At 38.0% G+C, this 21,297-nt stretch overlaps 1 protein-coding gene across 3 annotated transcripts in view; it reads right to left on the reverse strand.

Annotated features, from left to right (window-relative positions):
• NRXN1 (neurexin 1) overlaps positions 1 to 21,297 on the reverse strand; it is a 460,909-nt gene that overhangs the window by 75,335 nt on the left and 364,277 nt on the right. For all 3 annotated transcript variants that reach the window (XM_063391213.1, XM_063391212.1, XM_063391211.1), the window contains one exon: positions 19,587 to 19,906. In XM_063391213.1, the coding sequence (XP_063247283.1) occupies positions 19,587 to 19,906 (320 nt within the window). The remainder of the gene's footprint in view (positions 1 to 19,586; positions 19,907 to 21,297) is intronic.

The following is a 21,297-nucleotide window of genomic DNA, read 5'->3' on the forward strand; positions in this document are numbered from 1 at the left end:
CTGGTTCAAAGTTCAGCCATTCAGTGTGAGGTATTAAGTAGAATAAATTTAGTTCTCAAGCTTCAATTTAAAGTAGGAGAAGTTTTCCTGCAAGGGAATAACATCTCTGCCATCAACAGTGGGTCATAACAACCTGATTTCCGGAAACACCCATGACAGGAGAAAGATTACATCCAATAAAACAGAAGTCACCAAAACTCCCCAATTCACAGCAACTGTTTTATAATCCATTAAATGAGGCAAATGATTTACAAAGGTCTCTGTTCAGACAATGAAGGGAGTTAATATCTACAGACTGAAGTGGCATGCAGTTTTTCTAGATTAGCAAGGATGACACATATTATTTACCAGCTTGGACATTATTATTCTTTTGAAGCTTCCATTTATGTCTAAAGACAAGCTATAAAACGAAGGGTAGCAGAGCTGTTCAGATTCACCATTTGTCTTTAACAAATGACCTTCTCATAGGTCTTAAAGTGTCTTGAATATGCAAACTCCATTGTACCAGAACACCTTTATCCCCACAGGAGAGCAATAAAAATGACCTGAGAAGCCTTCTATTAAAATAACTATTCTAGACATTTTTTAAGTGTATTAATACACTAGTGTATATTGGTAAAAAATTAGTGTATTATTAAAATGTTAAGGTGACACTCCTAAGAAACCCTTGTTTTATTCTCTTCTGGCACATACCGTGTGGACAGTTTTCAATGAAAGACCCTCAGGTCTTACTGGTATCTGTCATTTTTCTCTACACTCCAGCCTTTGCAAATGCATATATCATAATTTCACTTCAAGTTTTAAAAAGATGGATTTCTAGCTCTCTGGTCTGCAGAGTAAAACCTGAGAGTATGAATTCTGGGTTGCAAAATGAGGAAGGTAGAGTTATGGCAACACTACAAGGGTTGTGCCTAGTTTTTAATAGCAGTTATCCTGAACTATTTATATTATTCAGATTTTTGTTACATCACCTAAAAAGACAAGGACTTGCTGCAGAAGAACCAGCAACAAATGCAATGCCTGGACTACTGATATATAGAGAAGGGCTGATATTTGGTCCTTTCTTTTGGAAACAGCAGGAAACATCCTCACTGCTGCCACTACACAAATCAGCACCAAGCCAAAGGATAACTTTGTGTCTAGGCCACTGCAGAACAACAGGGGACAGGAGCTGTTTTCAGCACTCAGACAGAGTTTTCATCTCCAGGCACATCCTGCCCTGCTTTTCATCTGCAGAGCTCTCCTTGAACTGGTAAAAGTATCAGCAGAAGTCAGGAAGAGCTACAGGGTCTGTAGGATTCTTCCCTCCCACTCCCGATCTCCTCAATCTCACGTGTCTTGGTTTCCCAAAGCTTCAGACCTGAGCAGATGAGGACAGAAATACTTGGGGAAATCATTCCAGATGCTGTGGTTCAGTGTAAACATATCAATCATGACAGGCCATTTCTGATGCATCATAACAGCAGCTGTTGAGTGCAATAAATTATGCTTAATATGAAATATAGTTTCCATTTACAGAATAAGAAAAACTATAAGTTCAAACCAAGAGTCTGGATTTCCATGAAGCAAAACAACCTATCCACAATGCTGCTAAGACAAGGCAAAAGCACCCTCTAAAGCACATTGTGACCTTTCGGTGAGATGATATCCAGTGAATTACATGGCTGGCATGGAACTCAGACTCTCTCAGTGAGGTTGATGGCACATAACCTTAACAACAAGGAACCATTTGATATTATTTAAAAAAAAATCAAAACAAAACAAAAAAGAAAAAATCAAAACAGCTGGAGGACAGTAAAGGGCAGCATCATCCCAGTGCATAACAGAGAAGCAGAAAAAAGCATGTAAAAAAATATAATGTTTACATCAACCATGCTGACTGATAAAGGAGGAAGAATCTAGAGAAGAGAAAACAAAAATAAGCTGGAATAAGGAAAACCAAAGACTGAAAGCCAAAGGTCATGCCAGTGCCAAAGCACAATACAACTTTGACATGGCTGTAATTTATTCAGAGGGCAGAGCAAAGTAAGGGATCAGAGTCTGATCCTTTTTTCTGGACTTGCAGTCTTTTCCTGGGTTTATGTCTTCTGTTGCAACATCACCCATCATATGTTCATCTCACCTATCCTTAGAAGTCATTGGGGAAGTCAAAGCTGTGCCAGCAGGAGCTAAGGGCTGTGCTGAGCTGGATGGGCAAAGGATGTCACAGGCATGCCCAGAAGCTGCAAAACAAACTGGACAGGGTAGGACACAAGCTGTTGTGGGGTGGCTCTGGAGGACTCAGAGGCTACACACAAGGCTGAAAACCTTGTTATGATGAGCTCTTACCCTTTCCAAAACACCCTTTGAAAAAACACCCCTGCCAGCCACAGCATCTTAGCCACTAAACTGCCTTATGTGCCAGATGTTCCCCATTTAACCAGTGTTACAGTTTAGTGGTGTGCTAACAAATGAAGGTACACATCAACTCAGATGCTTACAATTTACTTTATGTAGAGAGACCTTTAAAAGCAGCTTGTTTTCAAAATCTGTAGGCAAATGTAAACAGGCAATGATTAGAAATGTGTTTTTAGAGTCTGTGGGGATCTAGATCGAACCCTCATCTGGGAACTAGGAACAACAGATAACGCCAGAGGGGGACAAACAAAACTATGGATGAATTTACTCTGTGTAGCCTGGTACTGTGAAAGCAGGTGCAGTGACATGTCTTCATTATTACTTAATCTTTCCATCTCATAGATATGGGGATTGGGACAATGATGAGGATTGGAACTGTGGTGCAGAATACTGAACTGAGATAATCTAATTTACTTTAGTGTCTGCATCGGTATTCAAACTCAGCTGTTCATAAAGCAAAACAAGAAAATACATTTTGCACCTTTTCTAAGCCATTTTTTGGCTGTTTCAATTATTTAACTAAGCTTCTCAGTGAAAATAAATGCCAAAACGTCTTTGCGAAAACTTTCCTCTCAGAAAAAAACAAATAAACACTGAGCACAAAAACACAAAGAAAGGCAGAAAGATGAAAACCTTATTTCATTCCAAGCATGGATTGACTGCATATAAATTAATCATACTACATAGGGAAGGGAAGAGCAAATCTCTCTGAGATATAATTGTGTCATGTATCACAAAACAGATTCAGGGCACACCATAGTGGAACTGAGCATGAGTGACAGCAAAGGTGCAGTGCTGTGGCAAATGCATTTATGATCTTAAAAAGAAATAAATCAGCATTTGTTGATAATTACCTCTGGAAAAAAAAGAAAAAAACCTGCAGGACTTAATAGGACCTGCTCTCAGTCAGTCTACGGTGGAGCACTAATGCTTATGATGAGGGAGAGGATGCTCTACTTCCTGCAGAGATCGAAGAAATTATGATGATACAACATGAGAAGAAATGGAAGAAGATGATCTGATAAGATGATCAGGAAGCCATAAAATAAGACAAAGATTTTTTTTTAAGAAAAAGCTTTCAGATGATTTACAGAAAACACAATCTCTCATTTTATAATGCCAGATTTCTATTTCTTATCATTTAAATCAGAAGATGCTGCTTTATCTTTTAGGAGAAGAACAGAACCCTTGTAATGGCACTGTAATGAATATCAAGGGAAGGAATATCAACACAAATAAACATCTGCCACAGAGAGAGAACTGTAGACAAAGCAGGATCTCAGGGCATCTTCAGACCCTAGGACTACTTCGTCCTAAGTTAAGAGGAACCAGTCAGGATTTTGCTCACAAATTAAACCATAGCTCTCTTCAACGGAAAAAAAACCCAAGCCAATAAAACAAACAAACAAAAAACACCCTCAAACTAACAGAAAAAAACTCCAATGCACAACAAACAAAACCCTCTAAAATTTAAACAGATAAATTTTCATAACCAGCTGCTGCTCCCCACACCTTTTTGCTGGGCATGTGGTCATTCACAGCACACCACTTAGACCCTTGGCTTACAAGTCATCTCCATGGCAAACAAAGCTGTTCAACCCCATGAGCACAAATGCACAGTGGATGCTATGAGTGTCAGTAAAATATATCCTAAGCATCCCTTCTCCTGTTCCTGTTCAATGACTTTGAGGGGAGGTAGGCTTCCTGGGCACAAAACTATGAGATTACAACCTGAGGGTATCTTTTTTCCACCTACAGGCTTATGCATGTTTGTTTTACTTTGGAGGAAACTTCATCAACACTTAATATCCAATGATTTGACATCAAGAAGACTGCTATTCTATGACTTATGAAGTTTTTTGTGGGAGAGGAAGGTTCCTCCACTAGCTTTTTGAAATTCAGTGTTTGAAAACTGAAGCTTTTGATTAATTTGTAAAGGCAATTCTAGAATTACAGCTGTGCAAAAGAAGGAAAAAGGAAAAAAACCCAACGCCTCACTGTGAGCTTGGTGTTCTCAAGATAACACCAGAGTTCAGTGGCATTTCTGACTTTAAAAAATGCTGTGAGATAACAGTCTCCATTAAACACAACGGGCTGCAGCGGTTCCTCTGTGTCAAGGCACAGGCCTGCACAGAGGACACAATGCCTGGGTAACCAGCCAGCTCATAGTTTGCATTTGCATTTCATCAAAACTCAGAGCTACTTTCCAGCGCAGCAGGCAGTTAGCTTGCCCTAATTACTGCCAGGGAGACCCAGATGCTTTTGTCAGCTCTTCAAGCACAGGGAAAGATTACCAGCAGGCAAGCCAGCCACAGGATCAAGGATGGCTCCTAACAGGAGGCTTGTAGAAAATCCACTAATACTTATGTTCTCTACTGAACGGAAGAAATCTAAACACCTTATAAATCTGAGATCAAGCCAGATTATTCATATACAGGATTATCCTCCACACTGAAGAAACAAACATGCTCAATTAAAGAGAGAGCTATTGCAACAAACTCTTTTTTGGGTAATTTGTCCAGATACAAAGCAGTGCCTTGAGCAGATAGGAAGGCACAGCCATTCAGCAGATGTGCCTGCACACTGAAGGGAAAGGATGTGACAAAAAGATGTGGGGTCTGGCATCTCCCCCACTTTGGTGTGGGTTCAATCTTTTCCTGACTCTGGTGGCAGAGAAGGCTGAGACCCAAAGGACTGCGGCCATTTTACCTACATGGATAGTCTGAATGAAGTAAAAGCAATTACTATTTTTCACATTTTGAAATTACATGGAGAGGATCCTCCATTCTCTTGCAAATTGAATTTCACAAGCTTTCAAAGCAATTTGGCTTAAGCTTGAGAAATAGACTCAGCAGCAGCTCTTTATCCAGCAGTAGTGGGGGAGACCAGTGCCTCTTATCACTGATTTCAGCAGCTGGTTGAAACCAGCACAATTTCTCTGTCACCATACAAAATACAATTACCTTTTTTACCCTCCTCATATGAGAGAAGAAAAAAACCTGTTTATTTGAAAAACTAGGACTGCAGTTTAACCTGAAATACTTTCTTCAATTCAGCTATACGACTTTAAAAAAAAAAAAAAAAAAAAAAGCAAAAAAAAAAAAAGCCTGATTCAGTTCAGGACGGCGTGCGTTGTAAATCTATAACCATTTGCTGAATTATTATGTGTGATAAAACTCACCTGGGACCCAAGCTCTCCCCTGCCTTGTCTCTGTTGATTGCTGAATTTGAACTGGTCACTTTGGCAAAATGAGTAGAGCAATCCCTTCTCACAAACAAAAGCCAAAGAGACACACTGATTGTAAAGGAGGTGTTAGAAGTTAAATATTAGTGTTATTGCCATCAAGTTATTAGGAGTATGATCCTCTTTGGAGCAAAAGAACAGAAAATTTGGAGGGAGGGTCCTCTTGTTGCCACAAGAGCAGCCAAATTGGCATTAGATGACTCTGTAGGCAACTGTGTCGAGTCCCATATGACTTCAAGCAATGTTCAAGTACTGACAATATCTGAATCAGAAAATTTGTTCAGCAAATTAAACCCACTGCCTGATATGGTAGGACAGTATTCAGGAAAAAAGAGTTTTATCCCAGCACAGATCTATTGCTCGTAATTTGTCCTGTAAAATGAACACTGACTTTGGGCCTAAATCTTTGATCGTTTGCAGATGCCATAGCACACAATATTGGGGTCTGCCTGAATAGCTGGTGGTAAAGGATGAACTGCAAACCCAGGTGATTCACTGTCTCTTTGCCTATTTTTCATTTGAAATTCTCACCCCAAGAGCTCCACTTTTTTTTTTTTTTTTTTTTTTTTTTTTTTTTTTTTTTTTTTTTTTTTTCACAACAAGAAAATTAGGATTTTGTAATTCACATTCTCCTCTCAGCTACATGGATGCCCATAACTGAAGTCAATAGAGTTGTAGCACAGTGACTGAGAATCTGGCTTGGTACATGAAGGACTTATCAAACAGGTTTGTTTATTTGCCAAAGCCAAAGATCTGTTACCATTTACTTTCTGTCCATGTCTGGTGCCAGGAGAATATACATTTCTGATCCAGCTCTCAGAGCATATTCATTTGTAAGTTAAAAAACAAATTAAAAAAAAAAAAAGAATTAGCCATTTGGCTGCTTTCAATGGTACTAATAGCTTTTTGTCCTTCTTTGAGAAACAAATGTTTTAAGGGAAACTAAAATGTAGGTGCTTTGACAATACTGAGAAACTTGTCAGCACAGCCCATGGAATTTCATCTCTAGTCCACTATTTCCAGTTTCTTCTTGGTCAAAAGTAGCTGCAGGTTATTCCATGCAACCCTCTGTGCTTTCAATGACGTTGCACTCCAGTTCCCACAGCACAAGTGAAAACCAGCATTAAATGAGAGCTTTTCTGCCAGCCTGGGCATCATTAGTAGCATCAGCCACATTTATCCCAGCTCTTCTTTGTCAGAGTCAGGGACAGAAACTTGGAGAGAGCCATCAAAGTTTGTACTGGAGAAGGTTATACTAAAATTTATATTAGGCCATAATATTGACATATCTGAGGTCAGCTTTTGTTTATGGTAATGTGTATTCATGTTTTATTTGCTAGCACCCTGTATCTTCTTAAGCTTCACAAAAACTGTTATTACTATGGGATATTCTAAGAAGATTAATCACTCCTATCTAACTTCTCAATGTCTTCACTGTCCAAACTTCATCTTCACAAAGAAAGGCCTCACAGCCCTTAAATACCTTCTATTCAAGATTCCACAGATCACTTCTCTCCCACAGGAAGTTAAATACAGGATCTTGAGGCAAATATGACAGCAGAGTATGTAGGAAAACAATCTGTCAATATTCATGTATTTTTAACTGTCAGTAGTGTGGCACAGCAAGTAGAAAAAAAGGAGGAGAGCTGACAGAGTAAGGAGCCAGCTTCCCTAAAGATCACCAGTAAATGCTCTGCTGGCCACAAAGAACCACAATTAAGAGAATACTGACATTGATAATTAATGAGCTATTTAAAATGAGAAAATCAGAGTACACTTTACATGCTCTATCACCTGTGGGTGAGATTTTGTAAAATGTAATTCACAGGTACTCTACTTAGACAGAAATAAAACATTTCATTCATTTCAGATTTTCACTGTCACAGAACAGTGGCTCAGATATCAGAATCACACCTCATGGCACATCTTAATTAGAGAGATGAAAGAAAACAGAACTTTTTCTGTAGGGAATGAATGAGAACTGATTGAGATTCTACCTGTATCTTAGACCTAGGTTAAGATGGCAGCAGAGCAGACATTATTATTTTTAATTTCAAGAAACTACTTGATTCAAGAAAAGACTTGAAAAGCATATGTTTAAATCCCTTCCAATCCCAGCATTTACTTAAGTACATGTTTAAAGAAAACACATATATTTAAATACTATCTTGAACTGGAATTCCTCTGCGTTGTGAGACCACACATGCATCATCTGAAAAATCCCATGTGCCTTATTCACCAGCGACAGATTTTATAAAATGTCCTTTTACACTACTGAAAAAATAAAGCAATTTGAATGATTACAGCCAAAACTCAGGAAATGCACCATTACAGTTCTTTGTTACTGTTAGTATTTTTAAATAAAAATGTGCTCACACTGCGACTTTGACCCCCGCTGCTGCATTTTTCTCTTCTTTCACCAAGGAATCCAAGTGAGGAGTTTTACTCTAAATTCCTATTTTCTCCCATGGGCGTATGAACTCTCCTTGTTACCTGATTGAAACACCTGAATACACTTCCTTTAGTATTTATCTATTATTCTTTCTTTTTTTCTCCCTTTGGCTCTGTGTACCTACGTCATGTGAATACAGTTTTTTACTGAAGACTTTGCCTTGCCAAAAAGAAAACTTGCTATTTGGTTTGGTTTGCTAGTCACCTGAACATCATGAAGAAAATTTACAAGTAATTCTGTGAAAAACGTGTGCTTAAACCCCGAGCACGAGGTGAAATATGAACAGCTATATATTCAGAACAGCAGGGGAAAGAAAGAAAAAAGAAGGCACACTGTGTCACAAAACCATTCTTGCTGAGCTATCCAGCTCATTTTGCCACCAACCCAGGGCTGTAGAGGGGAAACAACAATACACCTTGTCTGATGTGCAACACTAACTTAAAATCAAACCTTGTTGCTCCTTCAACAATGCTGAAATTTGCACCCACTAAGATTAACAATGTTTCTCAGTGTTCATCATTATTATTTTAATATTGCACTAGAAAGAAAATGGAATTGCCATATGGTGGAATTATCATGTCAGACGTGTTGCCTCCCCCTTATGGGAAAAAAAAAAGCACTTCTATCTATTCACAGACTAAGCAAACTAATAGCTATATCAATATATAAAGATATTTATTGTACAAAGATGTTAAGTAGGATTAAATTAATTGTAGGATCTTCTTTAGAGGCTTACCTGTATAACACTAAAGACATAGATAATGTTCTCTATTTCTGTGTGGACTCAGCACTATAAAAACTATTACAGAAGTTTGAATGCTAAATTGAAGAGGAGGTATTCTCAACAGATTTGCAAAGTTTTTCAAACAGTTGACTGAAAATATTGGGCTGATCTAAGCCATGTACAGATTTATGTCTAATTAGAAGAATATAATACACCCAAAACACTTTTCAAACACTGGTCTTATTTGGATTTCTATTTTAAATCTTCCTTTTTTTTTTTTTTTTTTTTTAATTTGCCTGTACTTAACAATAAGGAATAATAATTTAAAAAATCCCACAGAAATAGGTTTGAACAAAAGGTTTTGTTTTCTTTCATTCCTGGTATCCTGCTCATAAAAATTGAAGAACTATTTTGAGTCATCAAAAATGATTCTTCCATCAATCATTGGGGAAGGCATTGACCACATCCTGACCCCTTCTCTCCTGCAAATGGTTTGAACCATGACTGTCATTTCGTAAGGAAATTACTACAACTGCTTTTATGCCTCATTTAACTATAATATTTGGCCATTTTGATCACTTCAGAAAATATTATTTCTAAGGCTATTCCTGTGTATGGTGGCACAAACTGCCACTTACCCCAGGGAGAAGAAATGTTAATATCATTATCAGGGAATTATTTTAACTGTTCATGCTATCCTAATTGCAATTAGACATCACCTCACCATAAAAATGCAGTGAAAAATATTATGTTTATACACTCAAATACATATGCAAATACCTAATTTTTAGAAGGCAACACATATCTAGCTACCACTGCCATCCTACACTGTGGGATATGAAGGTATTGATAATGCTTTGGTATGGATTAGATCAGTTAATTACCAAGTCCATCACACCTACAGAAAATTTATTCAGACTGTCATATTCAATACCTCTAGAGCCTGGAATTAAGCCACTAAGTCTTTGTATTAATGTAAGGAATTATCAGCTTTCCTGAATGCATTAAGTCTAGATGGCTGTCCCTAAATCATTCAGTAAAATTCCCAGACACTTAATTTTAGTGAATTTGTGGCCTTGTGAAACATGGAGACAGTATCTACATTCATTTTTCCAAAATACGACCTGAAATAGACATAAAGAAGGGGGAATATTTCTCTTTGGAACTTATTAATGCTAGCACATTTGTGAAAATCACAGAAGAATCCGGACAGGAAGAGAAAAGCAAATGATCTATTAGTCAGCGGAATCAGCTATGGTTACATGGACATCAGAACCTCACTCGTGCTGTTCCCAGCATCCCCACAGTATCACTCAGCACAGATAATGATGTCCTCCTTTAAAAACCTGAAAATAATATGCAAGTGTCATTTGAGATATGTCTAATGCCATTTGTTCTGACTTTACCCTTTCTATAAAATTATAAAAATATTATAAAAATGTCAGAATCTTCTCTATATTTATAGTGTTATGCTGGGAGCTGAGAAAAACCTGCAAGCTGACGGCCATTTCAAAAGCTCTGTTGACCTCTTCAGCCTTTCTTCTCAACAGGATCTACCCACAAAGCCCCAAACATTTAGGATGTGGCTGGATTTCAAGACTGAGCACGATAACAGAACATTGCACCTTCCAGTGTTTTGTTCCCCTCATGAGCCTCCTTCCCTCAGGACATGAGAGAATGTCAGCACCGTGGAATCTCTTCACCTGGGCTTCCTCCCTCATGGTTTCTGCTCTTTCCAGAACTACCTCTACTCCTACCTGCTACATCTTCTCCCAAAACCTGGTACTTGCACCACTCTGTTTTTAGATACAGACACGATCTGTAGTGATGATGTGTCTGAACACATCAAAGGCAGGAATGGATTTGAACCTCAGCCCATCATCATCTCACAGAGGGAAAGTGCTTGGTTATTTGTTAATGGAGAGGAACTGGAGGAAGATGGTATCATTTTCCCTAGGTCAGAGTACAAACCTATTTGATTTCTGCTCAGTTGGTGAATATATCATCAGATGTGCTGGAGTGGACTTTAAGAAAACAGTTTCTATTTCTCACTTCATGTTTCTGTGCACTTCTAGGAGAGAGTGGTATAGTTGGATCCAAGGAAAAAATTCGGTTCTTCTCTTCCTTAATGCAGATGTCCCTGCCCATCATTTATATTCCCTCTTTGGAGAAACTGACAAGTGCCATAGTTTTCCTCCTTAAGTCCCTTTGGAGACTTTACTGTTCCCCTTCACATTAAAAAGAAATCCAATCTAATAACTTTATCTGGCTTTTAAAAATTTGTATGTGTGTGTGTATAAATATTTGTGTGTGCTTGCAAAACCATGCTGAAAAAGAGACATTTTAACAGAGGTTCATTAAGTGAAAGGAAAACTATGCAAAGAAATAAACACTGTATACAAAATTATTCGTAACAGAATTGCAGATGTTCTAGGCAAAGAGCTTCAAGACATACTATTAGGAAGTATCTAACTGTGAGGTAATGCCAGCATATAAACAAAACAAGTTTCAGCTGTTCGAATCAACTGTTGATTACTAAATGAAAACAAATATTTAAAGACAAGTTTAGCTAACAGACTAAATTAAATAAATCAATAAATCACAAAGTACTTGTTGAGTTATTCAAGACAGACAAAGGATATTGATACTATCCACAGAGGGAAAAAAGGGGGTTTTGAAGAACATTCTGTACTAATTTATCAACTGGAAGTCCCAAGAATTGTTTGATGAGAGAAAATTATCTGCAGTCTATGTAGCAGGTGTGCCTGTGAATGAAGATTTGCTCTTAATAACTGTAAGTGAGCAGAAAGGTTTCTCACATTGCTGTCACTGTTGTGTTTGGAGGAAATTTTCAGTACATAATACAGTTGTATCTCCTGCATTTTGAAGAGCTCTGATACATGCTTGATGTTTAACAAAACAGACTCTTGTAGTCAGGTTCTTGCCAGCCACACATAAAATCAGGTTGAACACTGCAACTTGCAGCAATTAGCCTGATTAATTAGATACGGAAAGAAAACTTTTCCCAGCGGCTCCATGTGCCGTGGAAACACTTGGAATCCATTGGCTGGCTGCAGCAGCAGGACTGGCACTGCTGCAGTGCAATGGGAGGGCTGCAAGTGTGGCAGCACTTTGAAGCTTTATCAGGGCAAGGTGCCTGCTCTGGGCTCTCACCGCTTAGAGAGGAAGGTCACACCCTGAGTCAATTTGCTGTCCTTTCCCTCGGCTCTCAGAAATCACACACAAAAGAAATAGAATGTATTATTTCATGCTTTCTGAAAAGAAATTGTGTGAGCCAAGCTTGTAAAACACACAGTACTTCAATCATAAAAATGCACCAAAGGACGTGGTTAATGAGATCTTCAGGCTTAGCATGGCTCCAGAAAATGATAAGGGGACTGAATGACTCTCGCTTTCTTTTCACGGGAGAACAGAAGCTCTGAGACACAATACAAGGATTTCTGTCTTTCAAGGCTGCTCAGAATCAGTGACTGTAACACACCCAGCCTTTTTCAGCCATCCCAAATGCAGAAAAAGGCATTACAGCCATGTGATGGTACCGGTAAGGGTCATCAGCTCAGTGACAACCTCTTGTTCCACTGGAGTGAAACAATCTCATCTCCGTGTAATCTTAATGTTTATTTAGTGTGCTGGCAGGCATTGAGAAGGAGCAGTGGAAGGCACAGAGTATGAGACAGAACCTAGCATTGCTTCATGTGAGGACCCTTCCTAAGAAGAGAAGTTGACACAAAGAGCTGTAACTGTGAGGGAAATATTTCTCCAACAACAATCACTGCCTAAATTTGGGTGTGACTTTGCTCAGCAACAGTTTGATGCTGTCCCATGTTATGCAAAGGGATGGTTTAGAAATATTACTGTCCTAACATGACATAAGCAACTTACTAGGAATGACGAAAGGCAGCATGCTATGAAAAAACATTATACCAAGTTATGTTTGCTCTATTAAATTTCACTGTATTTAAAAATGATAATGTGTCAGAATTTGAGACTGGATAAGACCAATCTGGGTTAAAAAAAATCATAATAAAGCAAATAGTCATGTATGAACTTGGTCATTTGAACATGAAAGAACAAAATTAAAGCAGCAAGTGGCCTGAGATTCTTTTCTCGCAAATGGAACTTAAAAAGAAATTTTATTTACAACTAATTAATCAGCAATTTATGCAAGCATCTTGCCATTCTTTAGATTACTGATACTGCTCTAATTTCATTTACAAGCAGATTTTTTCCCTGGGTGTATACAACATAGGGGGGGTAGTTTCAAAGCAGTGCTCAAGGTTTTAGACATATCCCACTGGCTGAACAGAAATTCCATAGTTTGGCTTCCTTTTGAAGGGGCTGGAATCCCATCCCATCTGCATGGTTCCTCTTGAAGTTAATACATCTAAAGCCAAACCAGAAGTCTTTTCTGGATTGTACAGTGCAGTAGGAATGAAACAGCTTTGCTGATGATGTTCAGTTGTTTCTGTGCCTGTGGTTTTCCATGCAACTGGTTAGGATTTGCCTTTGGTGCTCCACTGTGCTCCAAAGAGACTCTAAGAACCATTGCTCTCCAACAAATGCCAACAACAACAACTTAGAGCAAATCTTATCCTCTGAGCTTGGCATAAGTAAGGATACTGTTAGAGTATTTACATATAAAAGTGTCATAGGATAAGATTTTTGAAACATTGGTGGAATACAGAAACATTAATGAGTCTGTGGAACTTTTGAGAAACTCATACTAAGACTACACATACACTTTGTTTTTCTTTTTCATCTTTGCTTTTTAAACACAAAGCAGGGGAAGACCTGGCTCTTCAATATCCAACAGGAGACGAGAATGGGCATCAGAACTGACACAATATAGCCTCTCTGGGAGCTTAATATCATTGAAATCTTTATGCTGAACCAGATTTGACTGAATTGGTCAAGGAATGCAATACTTATTAAGAGGGACAGACAGACAACCATTAGATCCTGTAAATCATACTTGAAAACAACAAACCAATGAGCCAGTTCAAGAGGCAATTGTACTCAATACTGATTTTCTAAAGCCACCCTATTTCCACAACTTCAGTACTCCAACTGAAAAGCCGATATTCAATACGCAAATATTCTGCAGTAGAATAGGAAAATCAAATGTGACCAGGTAGCAAATATTAAAACAAAGATAGAGAATTTTAATGCTCATTGTATTCTCTTTTCAATTTTTTAGACCTCTTGAGTGTCAGTGATGTTGATAATTATGTTTTAAAACAATTAATCACTAGAAGAATCTTAAAATTCTTAATATATTTACAACAACAACAACAACAACAAAAAACCACAAGGAAAATGCATGGGTTTCATGCACCTAGTTAAATTTCTGTCCCTCTGAAACTGAAATGTGTGCTCTTCACAACTACCATTGTGCACAGAGATCCTACTCCAAATGAGATTTGTCCTGAATGCTCATATTTCCCAGGATCTATCATCTAAGGGACACGTATGGGTGTCGGATACTGGAAGCTGTGGGATTCACTTTACACTAGTGAGCATCTGTTGAGTCAAGTCCTTGTGAATTATCAGAGCCTTGGGGAAGAACTTTGCCTACTGGGGCTGATGAATTTTGGACAAGCTGGTGTGACCATCCAGATAAGAAAGTGGAAACAGATACATGAAAAGAATCAACGCCTGTACATAGAAACAGGACTTTGCAAATCATACAGAATATAATTTTAAACCAAAATGGGTAGAAAAAACTCATCTTCCTATTAATGTTATCTTCATTCAATGATTAGTGTGTCTCCATAAAACATGCTCACATTTGTTGTCCTGTGTAGAGGTCACGTGTTCAACTATCATTCTTAAAACTGAACTCTTTCCATGGGTAACACCCCTGTTTTCTCCAGTGCTTGTTTTTATTTGGCAGCTGAAGTCTCTGAGCCAAGCCTGTCATTGTCCCTGCTACAGTGAATGCCATTAAAATCTGCTGCTTCAATATATGTAAGGAAACATACCCTTCACCTGATGTATGCCCTCCAGGGCCACTGACCAAATTTCAGTTCATTGATTTAGTTCTGCCTGACCAAAAATCAGTGCTTATTGTTCCCGAACATGTAATCATCTCACAGTATATAGCAATTTCTGGCTAAGTGGCTTAGTGTTATTGATAAGAACCCACCCTGATGAGAACAAAGAGGACTGCCAGAATACGTTATGGAAAATAAAAAAAGCTATTTTGCACACAATTTTCAGAAATGGTTTCCAGTGCATGAGAGTAGAAGCTGCTCTGTGGATAGCTGCCATAATCAAATCCTTAGAAAGGGATGAGAAATGAGTATATTATTCTTGATTTACTATCACTTCATTTATGATTTCCAGTTAATACAGATTCACAAAGCCATGCCAGAAAGATACTAAAGGCCTGATTGGGCATTCCTAATTCAAGCAAAACCCATTCTCTAAGTCCTTTTGAAGCCTTTCAGGCTTCTGCCAGCTCTTGCAATTTTTATTGCAAGCCTTGCAGTACTCAGTGTTTAGCTTAACATTTCAGCTCCTGAAGTTCTACAACATGAGAATCTTTATTTTCAGTTTTAAAAGACGTTTATCACCTTCATGACTGAATAGAAAAACCTGCAAATTAGACTTTTTAAAAATATTTAAAATAAAATACAAAAAGAAGAAAGAACCTAACTGTATCATTTTGCTGAATAACTTCATAAAAAGTGATGTACTTAGAGCAAATCCACAATTTCTGAGTCCAAGTTTATACCTAAGGCTCCCTACAAGTTTGCATCACATATTTTCATTTAACACACGTCCTCTTGAAAAAATTAAACTGGGAGATTTCTTTCTATGCTCATATTTTTACATAAAATGTTGAGCCTTCTCCCATGCAGTGTGGGGGGAGCAAAGCAATGCTCAGCTCCCGTGCCAGTGGCCAGGGCTTCCCCCAGGTGTCAGTGGCAAAGTGAGAAGCAGAGGAAACGTCTCACTGACCACCCAGCTGGTGCCAATTTTGCACCAACTGCTTGACCAGGCAGCCCAGTCCTTAAATTGCCTGATCCTCTGATTGCTCTGTGGTGACCCTACAGCTGTCTGAAAAGCCTGGATAAAAAAATCTTGGGGTGGTAAAGTGTCCCTCCTACAATGGCTGCAAATCTGTACACTTGACAACACCGAAACAACACAATGCTTGCTTTATTTCCCTCTTCCTCCCACCTCTTGATTTCCTCTTTTCCCCCCTCCTCCTTACCTAATACCTTTTGTTTATTCTATGAGATGCTGGAGGCATGGAATTTCACTTCCTCTGTGTTTACACAGTGCCTTGCATGGAGGCTGACAGCTTGAATGCTATTGTAATCAAAGGCAGAGTAGGGGAGAGGATTTAAGGCACTAAGGAAAATCAGGCATTCACCTACTATTGACATTCAATAAGCTCTGAGTACCTTTCCCCCCTTCAAAAAATTTACATTTCCCAGTGCAATAATTAAGATGTCTGTCATCACCAAAACATCCATTGTTTAAATATTTCCATGCTGGGAAAACCTTCATTTAGAGTCCTCAGTAAAAAGCATTTCTTTTTCAGAAGGACTAAGACCTCCTTCAACTAAAATCATGCAGAACAGTATTCAACATACTTTCTGGAAGTCCCATGTGCATCTTGCATCATGTACTACTTTTCTTAATATCTGTGAGGGAGCAGAGACTCCGTCAATTAAACCTTGTGGGTTTTTAAAAAGAATCTTTCCTATAAATAGAGATTTAAATGATCTTCCTTAAGTATTGCAATCTTTAATTGAATTCAATACCTCTGCAAATGAAGCAAACAATCTCTGACTGATTAGATCATTTGCTTCTATTCTATTTCAGCCATGCACTGGTTTGCAGTAATGTAGGGTTTTTTCATTAGCAATTGCTGTTCAGCTGCATATTTTCCTCAGTAACCTAATTAATGTTGGAGAGGTAACTTTTCTTCTTGTGCATTACCGTATGTCAGTGTGGTTGACACCACTGCAGAGGTTATATATAAGCAAAAATCAGAAAAAAAAATGTAAAGGACAAAAATGAAAGTGAAGAAGTCAAAGTTTTTTTTCATGAGATGGTGAGTGCCATCATCTCATCAAGGTGGAAAGCGATTACTCAGCACGCTGCAGGACAGACCCATGAGAGCCTATGGGTCACGAGCTCAGAAATTATTACATGCAGGTAGAATAAGAACCAGATATGAATGAAGAGAAGAAATTATGTCCTTAAGGCCATGCAGGAGCTTTCTAGGTCTTTTTTACATGAATAGTATAGCATCCTGCAGACAAATTTCAGCTCTGACTCTGGGAGGTTATCAATCTCTTTAAATCAAGTCATGGCCCTGATTTGCACTGTGTTCCAGTGCAGTCCCTGACTAATTAAGTGTATGAAATGACAGAGATTCTACCAGGCAGGACATTCAGACATAGATGGAGTCAAAAAGTGCTCATTTATGCACTCTGGATGCCCCAAGTACTGCAGTGATGTTACCACGGAATACTTTCTTCACAGATACTGCTTTCAGACTCCTAAATCAGTAGTTTCCCATCAGATGCATGAAGTCCTTGCTCCAGCCAGGCTAACAGGTGAGAGAGGCTGATCAGAACTTTCACCCTCAGAACCTGGTTTGCAGAGATGCTCTGCATCTCTGTGTGCTCTTGGAGCCTGCTGGAAACTCATGGTGAGGAGTTTCATGGTATTTCAAGGAGCTCATTGTATTTTGGCATAGCTGCTTCAGCCAAAAAAGGGATGAGGAAATGGCACAACTGCCTTTAGGCCACTCAAGCCCCAGCAGCAGCGAGCTTTTCTAAATAATTGAGTAGATGTTCTGATAGAGTCAATAATGGCCACATCGAATTTCAGGCACCACAGCCTGAAACAGATGAGCTTTGCAAGGTTATTTTGCCGTAATTATCTTGTTTTCCCTCTTCAGGGAAACTTACACCTCACCAGAGTTGTTAGCTTAAGAAAATTTTCTTCCAAAAATATTCCATTGGAACACCTCAAAAAGAAAATTCTTAACGGCTAAAAATGCAAGTAGTGTGCAAATTATACTGGGGAATACTCCCAGAAACTGAGGACAACTGGCAAAGCAATTATACCAGTAAATTCCTGCTGCCTACAGATCATGCAAGGTGCCAGCTGAGAATGGTCTTTGTCATATTTTTCCTCCAAAATTGTGCCTGAGACACATGAGACAGTGGCAGAGGCAAACAGTATGCGGGGAGCTGACAGAACTGCTTAACTTTGTTTAATTTTAATTTAGCAACATTAATTTAGCCCAAATTATTCCACACCATGAGACTGTTCTACACTTTTAGAGACTATCTTCTCTTCGGTAAATTTGGTAAAGTTTTAGATTTTGTTGCTGCAAATACTGAGGTCAGACTAGTTGGATAATAGAGTGCAAGATACAATTTAAAACAAAATTAAGAACAAGAAAATGTATTGCAATTTATTAAAACTCTGTAACTCACTACGATAATTATTAAAACCTCCTGCAATCTGCAAGTCAAAATGCTATTTTTAGGATCATTTTTAACTTAAATGTACTGCTTCAAGTTTGTTAAATAACAATTTTTCCTTTTACTTTGCTGTAGTTTTTGATCCATAGTACAAAGCATACAAAGATACTACAGACAGAAAATCTCAAGTGTCAAGTTTGATGTCCCAATTAATTCTGTGACTTTTTTTACACAGAAAACAGACAACCTGACCTCAGCCCCTGTTGAATCTGCATGTGCTTCATTCTTGAGAAAATGAACCTTATTCAGCACATCCTGTCTCTCCCTTATGATGATTTCTGTGTTCCTTGTCCTACTTCTGAATCTCAGGAGTGTAGCTGTCTGTCATGGCTTGGTGACACAGTGGACACACAAACAAGATTGTGAACCAAAAGAACATAAGAAAAGCTTTTAGCAGTTTGTCTTTTTTTTTTTCTTGGTTTGGTTGGGTTTTTTTTTGTTGTTTGTTTTGTCTGTTTTTTTAAGGAAGAATAAATATAAAAGAATCTTCCCCACCACAGGAATGTCTTGATAAGTTTTAGGTTTTTAAAGCATAATATCTTACTCTGTTACTAAGATGAAGGGTACTTAATTCACTCACCTCTTTTTCTCCTCTCTAAACAGTTATATTTCCCCTCATATACAGTGATCCTGACAAAACCTGAAAGCAACTTAATATATCACCAATTTCATGGCATGCAAATAACCTCAACAAACAGTAAACAACAGCCCATGCCTTGGAGACTGAGTCTCCCATGGTGCAGTGCTCTTAATTCCCTCTGCTGCCACTGCCTCCAATGAGGAGTACTGCCAGAGAAGATGATCAATCGTGGGACTAGAGAAAGTGCTAATTCCCTCTTTTCCAGTCTCTTGCAACTTTTTGTCTTCACACCTCCTTCCTGTTCTCTCTTAAAACTGGGTCTCTTTTCTCTATCTCACGGATAAAGCCACCACTTCATTTCATTATCTCTAATTCCAGACATCCTGCATTCCTACACTGAAAGTAATCGATATAAGCCATCAAAGGAAGAAAGAGTATTTAAAAATATGCACCACTATGAAGATGGAAAGCCCTCAATTTCCCTCAAAATGCTGATGAACATCCTATCCATGAGCCATGTATGGTACAGAACATTCCACTGTAACTCATGCATTTCTTTAACAGGAACAATTTCATCTGCAGAGGGAATGCGACAAAGGAAGCCACGCTCAGAGGTGCGAAGATATTTGCAAAAGGCGAGGAAGCCGACTAACCTGACCAATGGGCTCTTTGGTGGGAGCCTTTCCTCTTCTGGCGGTGCTCGTGGCCAAGGTGGTGGTTGTTTCCATGACTGACGTGGACATCTCCGATTGCATCGCGGTGGCTGTGGACTCGGTTGTCATAGAGGAAGGCACTTCACCAACAAGTCTCACATTTCCTTCTATCACGATGTTGGCATCATTTTCTGCTGCCATATTCAGAACTTTCAAGCCATTGTAGTAAAGACCAGAGAGCTGGCCTTGGAAAGGGTGGCCACGTTCCTTGCCTCCAATTTTTATGGTTGCTTGGCTATTGAAGATTGTGAGCTGACGCCCTGTGAAGATAATATTATATACATGCAAAAATGTTGACTGTGAACGCTGTACTCTACACGAGTGATAACAGATTGTCATGGGGTGAAAAATGAGAGCAATAAACTATAAGAAAAGGATTTGACTCATAATTCATTGCTTTTTAATGAGGTGTCCATGAAATGCATAAATTTTGAGAGCGTTTGCATTTTTCTTAATTTACAACGTTTTGGGATTTATATGTTTTTTGCTAAAAGGCCAATCAAATATATTTGCAAATGTGTTTGGCACTTCAAGATATACCCCTTTCCCTTTTACCTGAAAGCAGTGTTAATCTTTTGGTGTGTCTCAAGAATGCCAGGTTTTCTAATTCTTTAAGAATTTAACTTTTTCTTCAAGTCTGCCAACATTTAAAAGGGTTTTTTTTTCCCACACAATGCAGCATAGAGCCTATAGCTTTATGTAAAAGTGAGTTTAAGTGTGTATAGACATATAAAAATATATCTATACAAAGTTTATATATATGTCATCAAGTCATTAGGTCAAGTGAATTTTAAAGAATTTATGCAGTATTCTGTTGCATCTCTATATAAGTGAATATTTACATTTTTAATTAAATATTTCCTTTTTGTATTTACATGTTTTATTTCCCTTCAACATACACACTGAAAAGAAACACATGGTTCACACTGAGTATCTCAGAGGCAGATTCAAAAATAGATGTCTGATTGGCTTTCAGCAAGTCTATCAATTAAAATAAAAGATTTTAGATGTAAAAGCGGCTTCAGAAATGATACACATACCGATGGAGAAATCATGGCACATTTCCATTAAACAGAGAAATCCTCAGCAACAGTACCACTCTTAGAAAGTAGAATAGTCACTTTAGTGACTATTTGGTTTCTGCTCACAAAAAGCATGCACACAACTTTAAGTTCTGTTTTAATTAGTGTTTGTTCCAAAATCCCCTTAGAAGGTTGCAAATGTTAAAGGGACTTCATTTTGATTGGCAATTCATGTTGCCCACTATTTAAGATACCTACAGTTTAAACAAATTTTTTTTTCAGGACCATAATGAAGATATCATAACTACAGATATTTTTAGTTAATAATTTAGATGCTGGAACATGTAATATAATCTATGAATGATTTATAATTTTTGGTTAATGTTTGCTATGAGTACCTTCATAGATTGAGTTAGTGGATTATATTTAACAGTCCCTTTAACCTTAAGTTAACAGGGTAAGATTATTAAACAGCTGGTACTTCTAGAAATGTATAGAAATTATTATACAAGGTATGCAAATATTACTCTATATTTTACTTTTTAAAATTTGTTTTAATTTAGTTTTACTGAAATTTATTTTTTATGTTTATTAGTGTTACAATGAAGCACTACTTGGTTATGTTCAAA

The sequence above is a fragment of the Prinia subflava genome, chromosome 2 (genome assembly GCF_021018805.1).
Source record: "Prinia subflava isolate CZ2003 ecotype Zambia chromosome 2, Cam_Psub_1.2, whole genome shotgun sequence".
Lineage (NCBI taxonomy): Eukaryota > Metazoa > Chordata > Aves > Passeriformes > Cisticolidae > Prinia > Prinia subflava.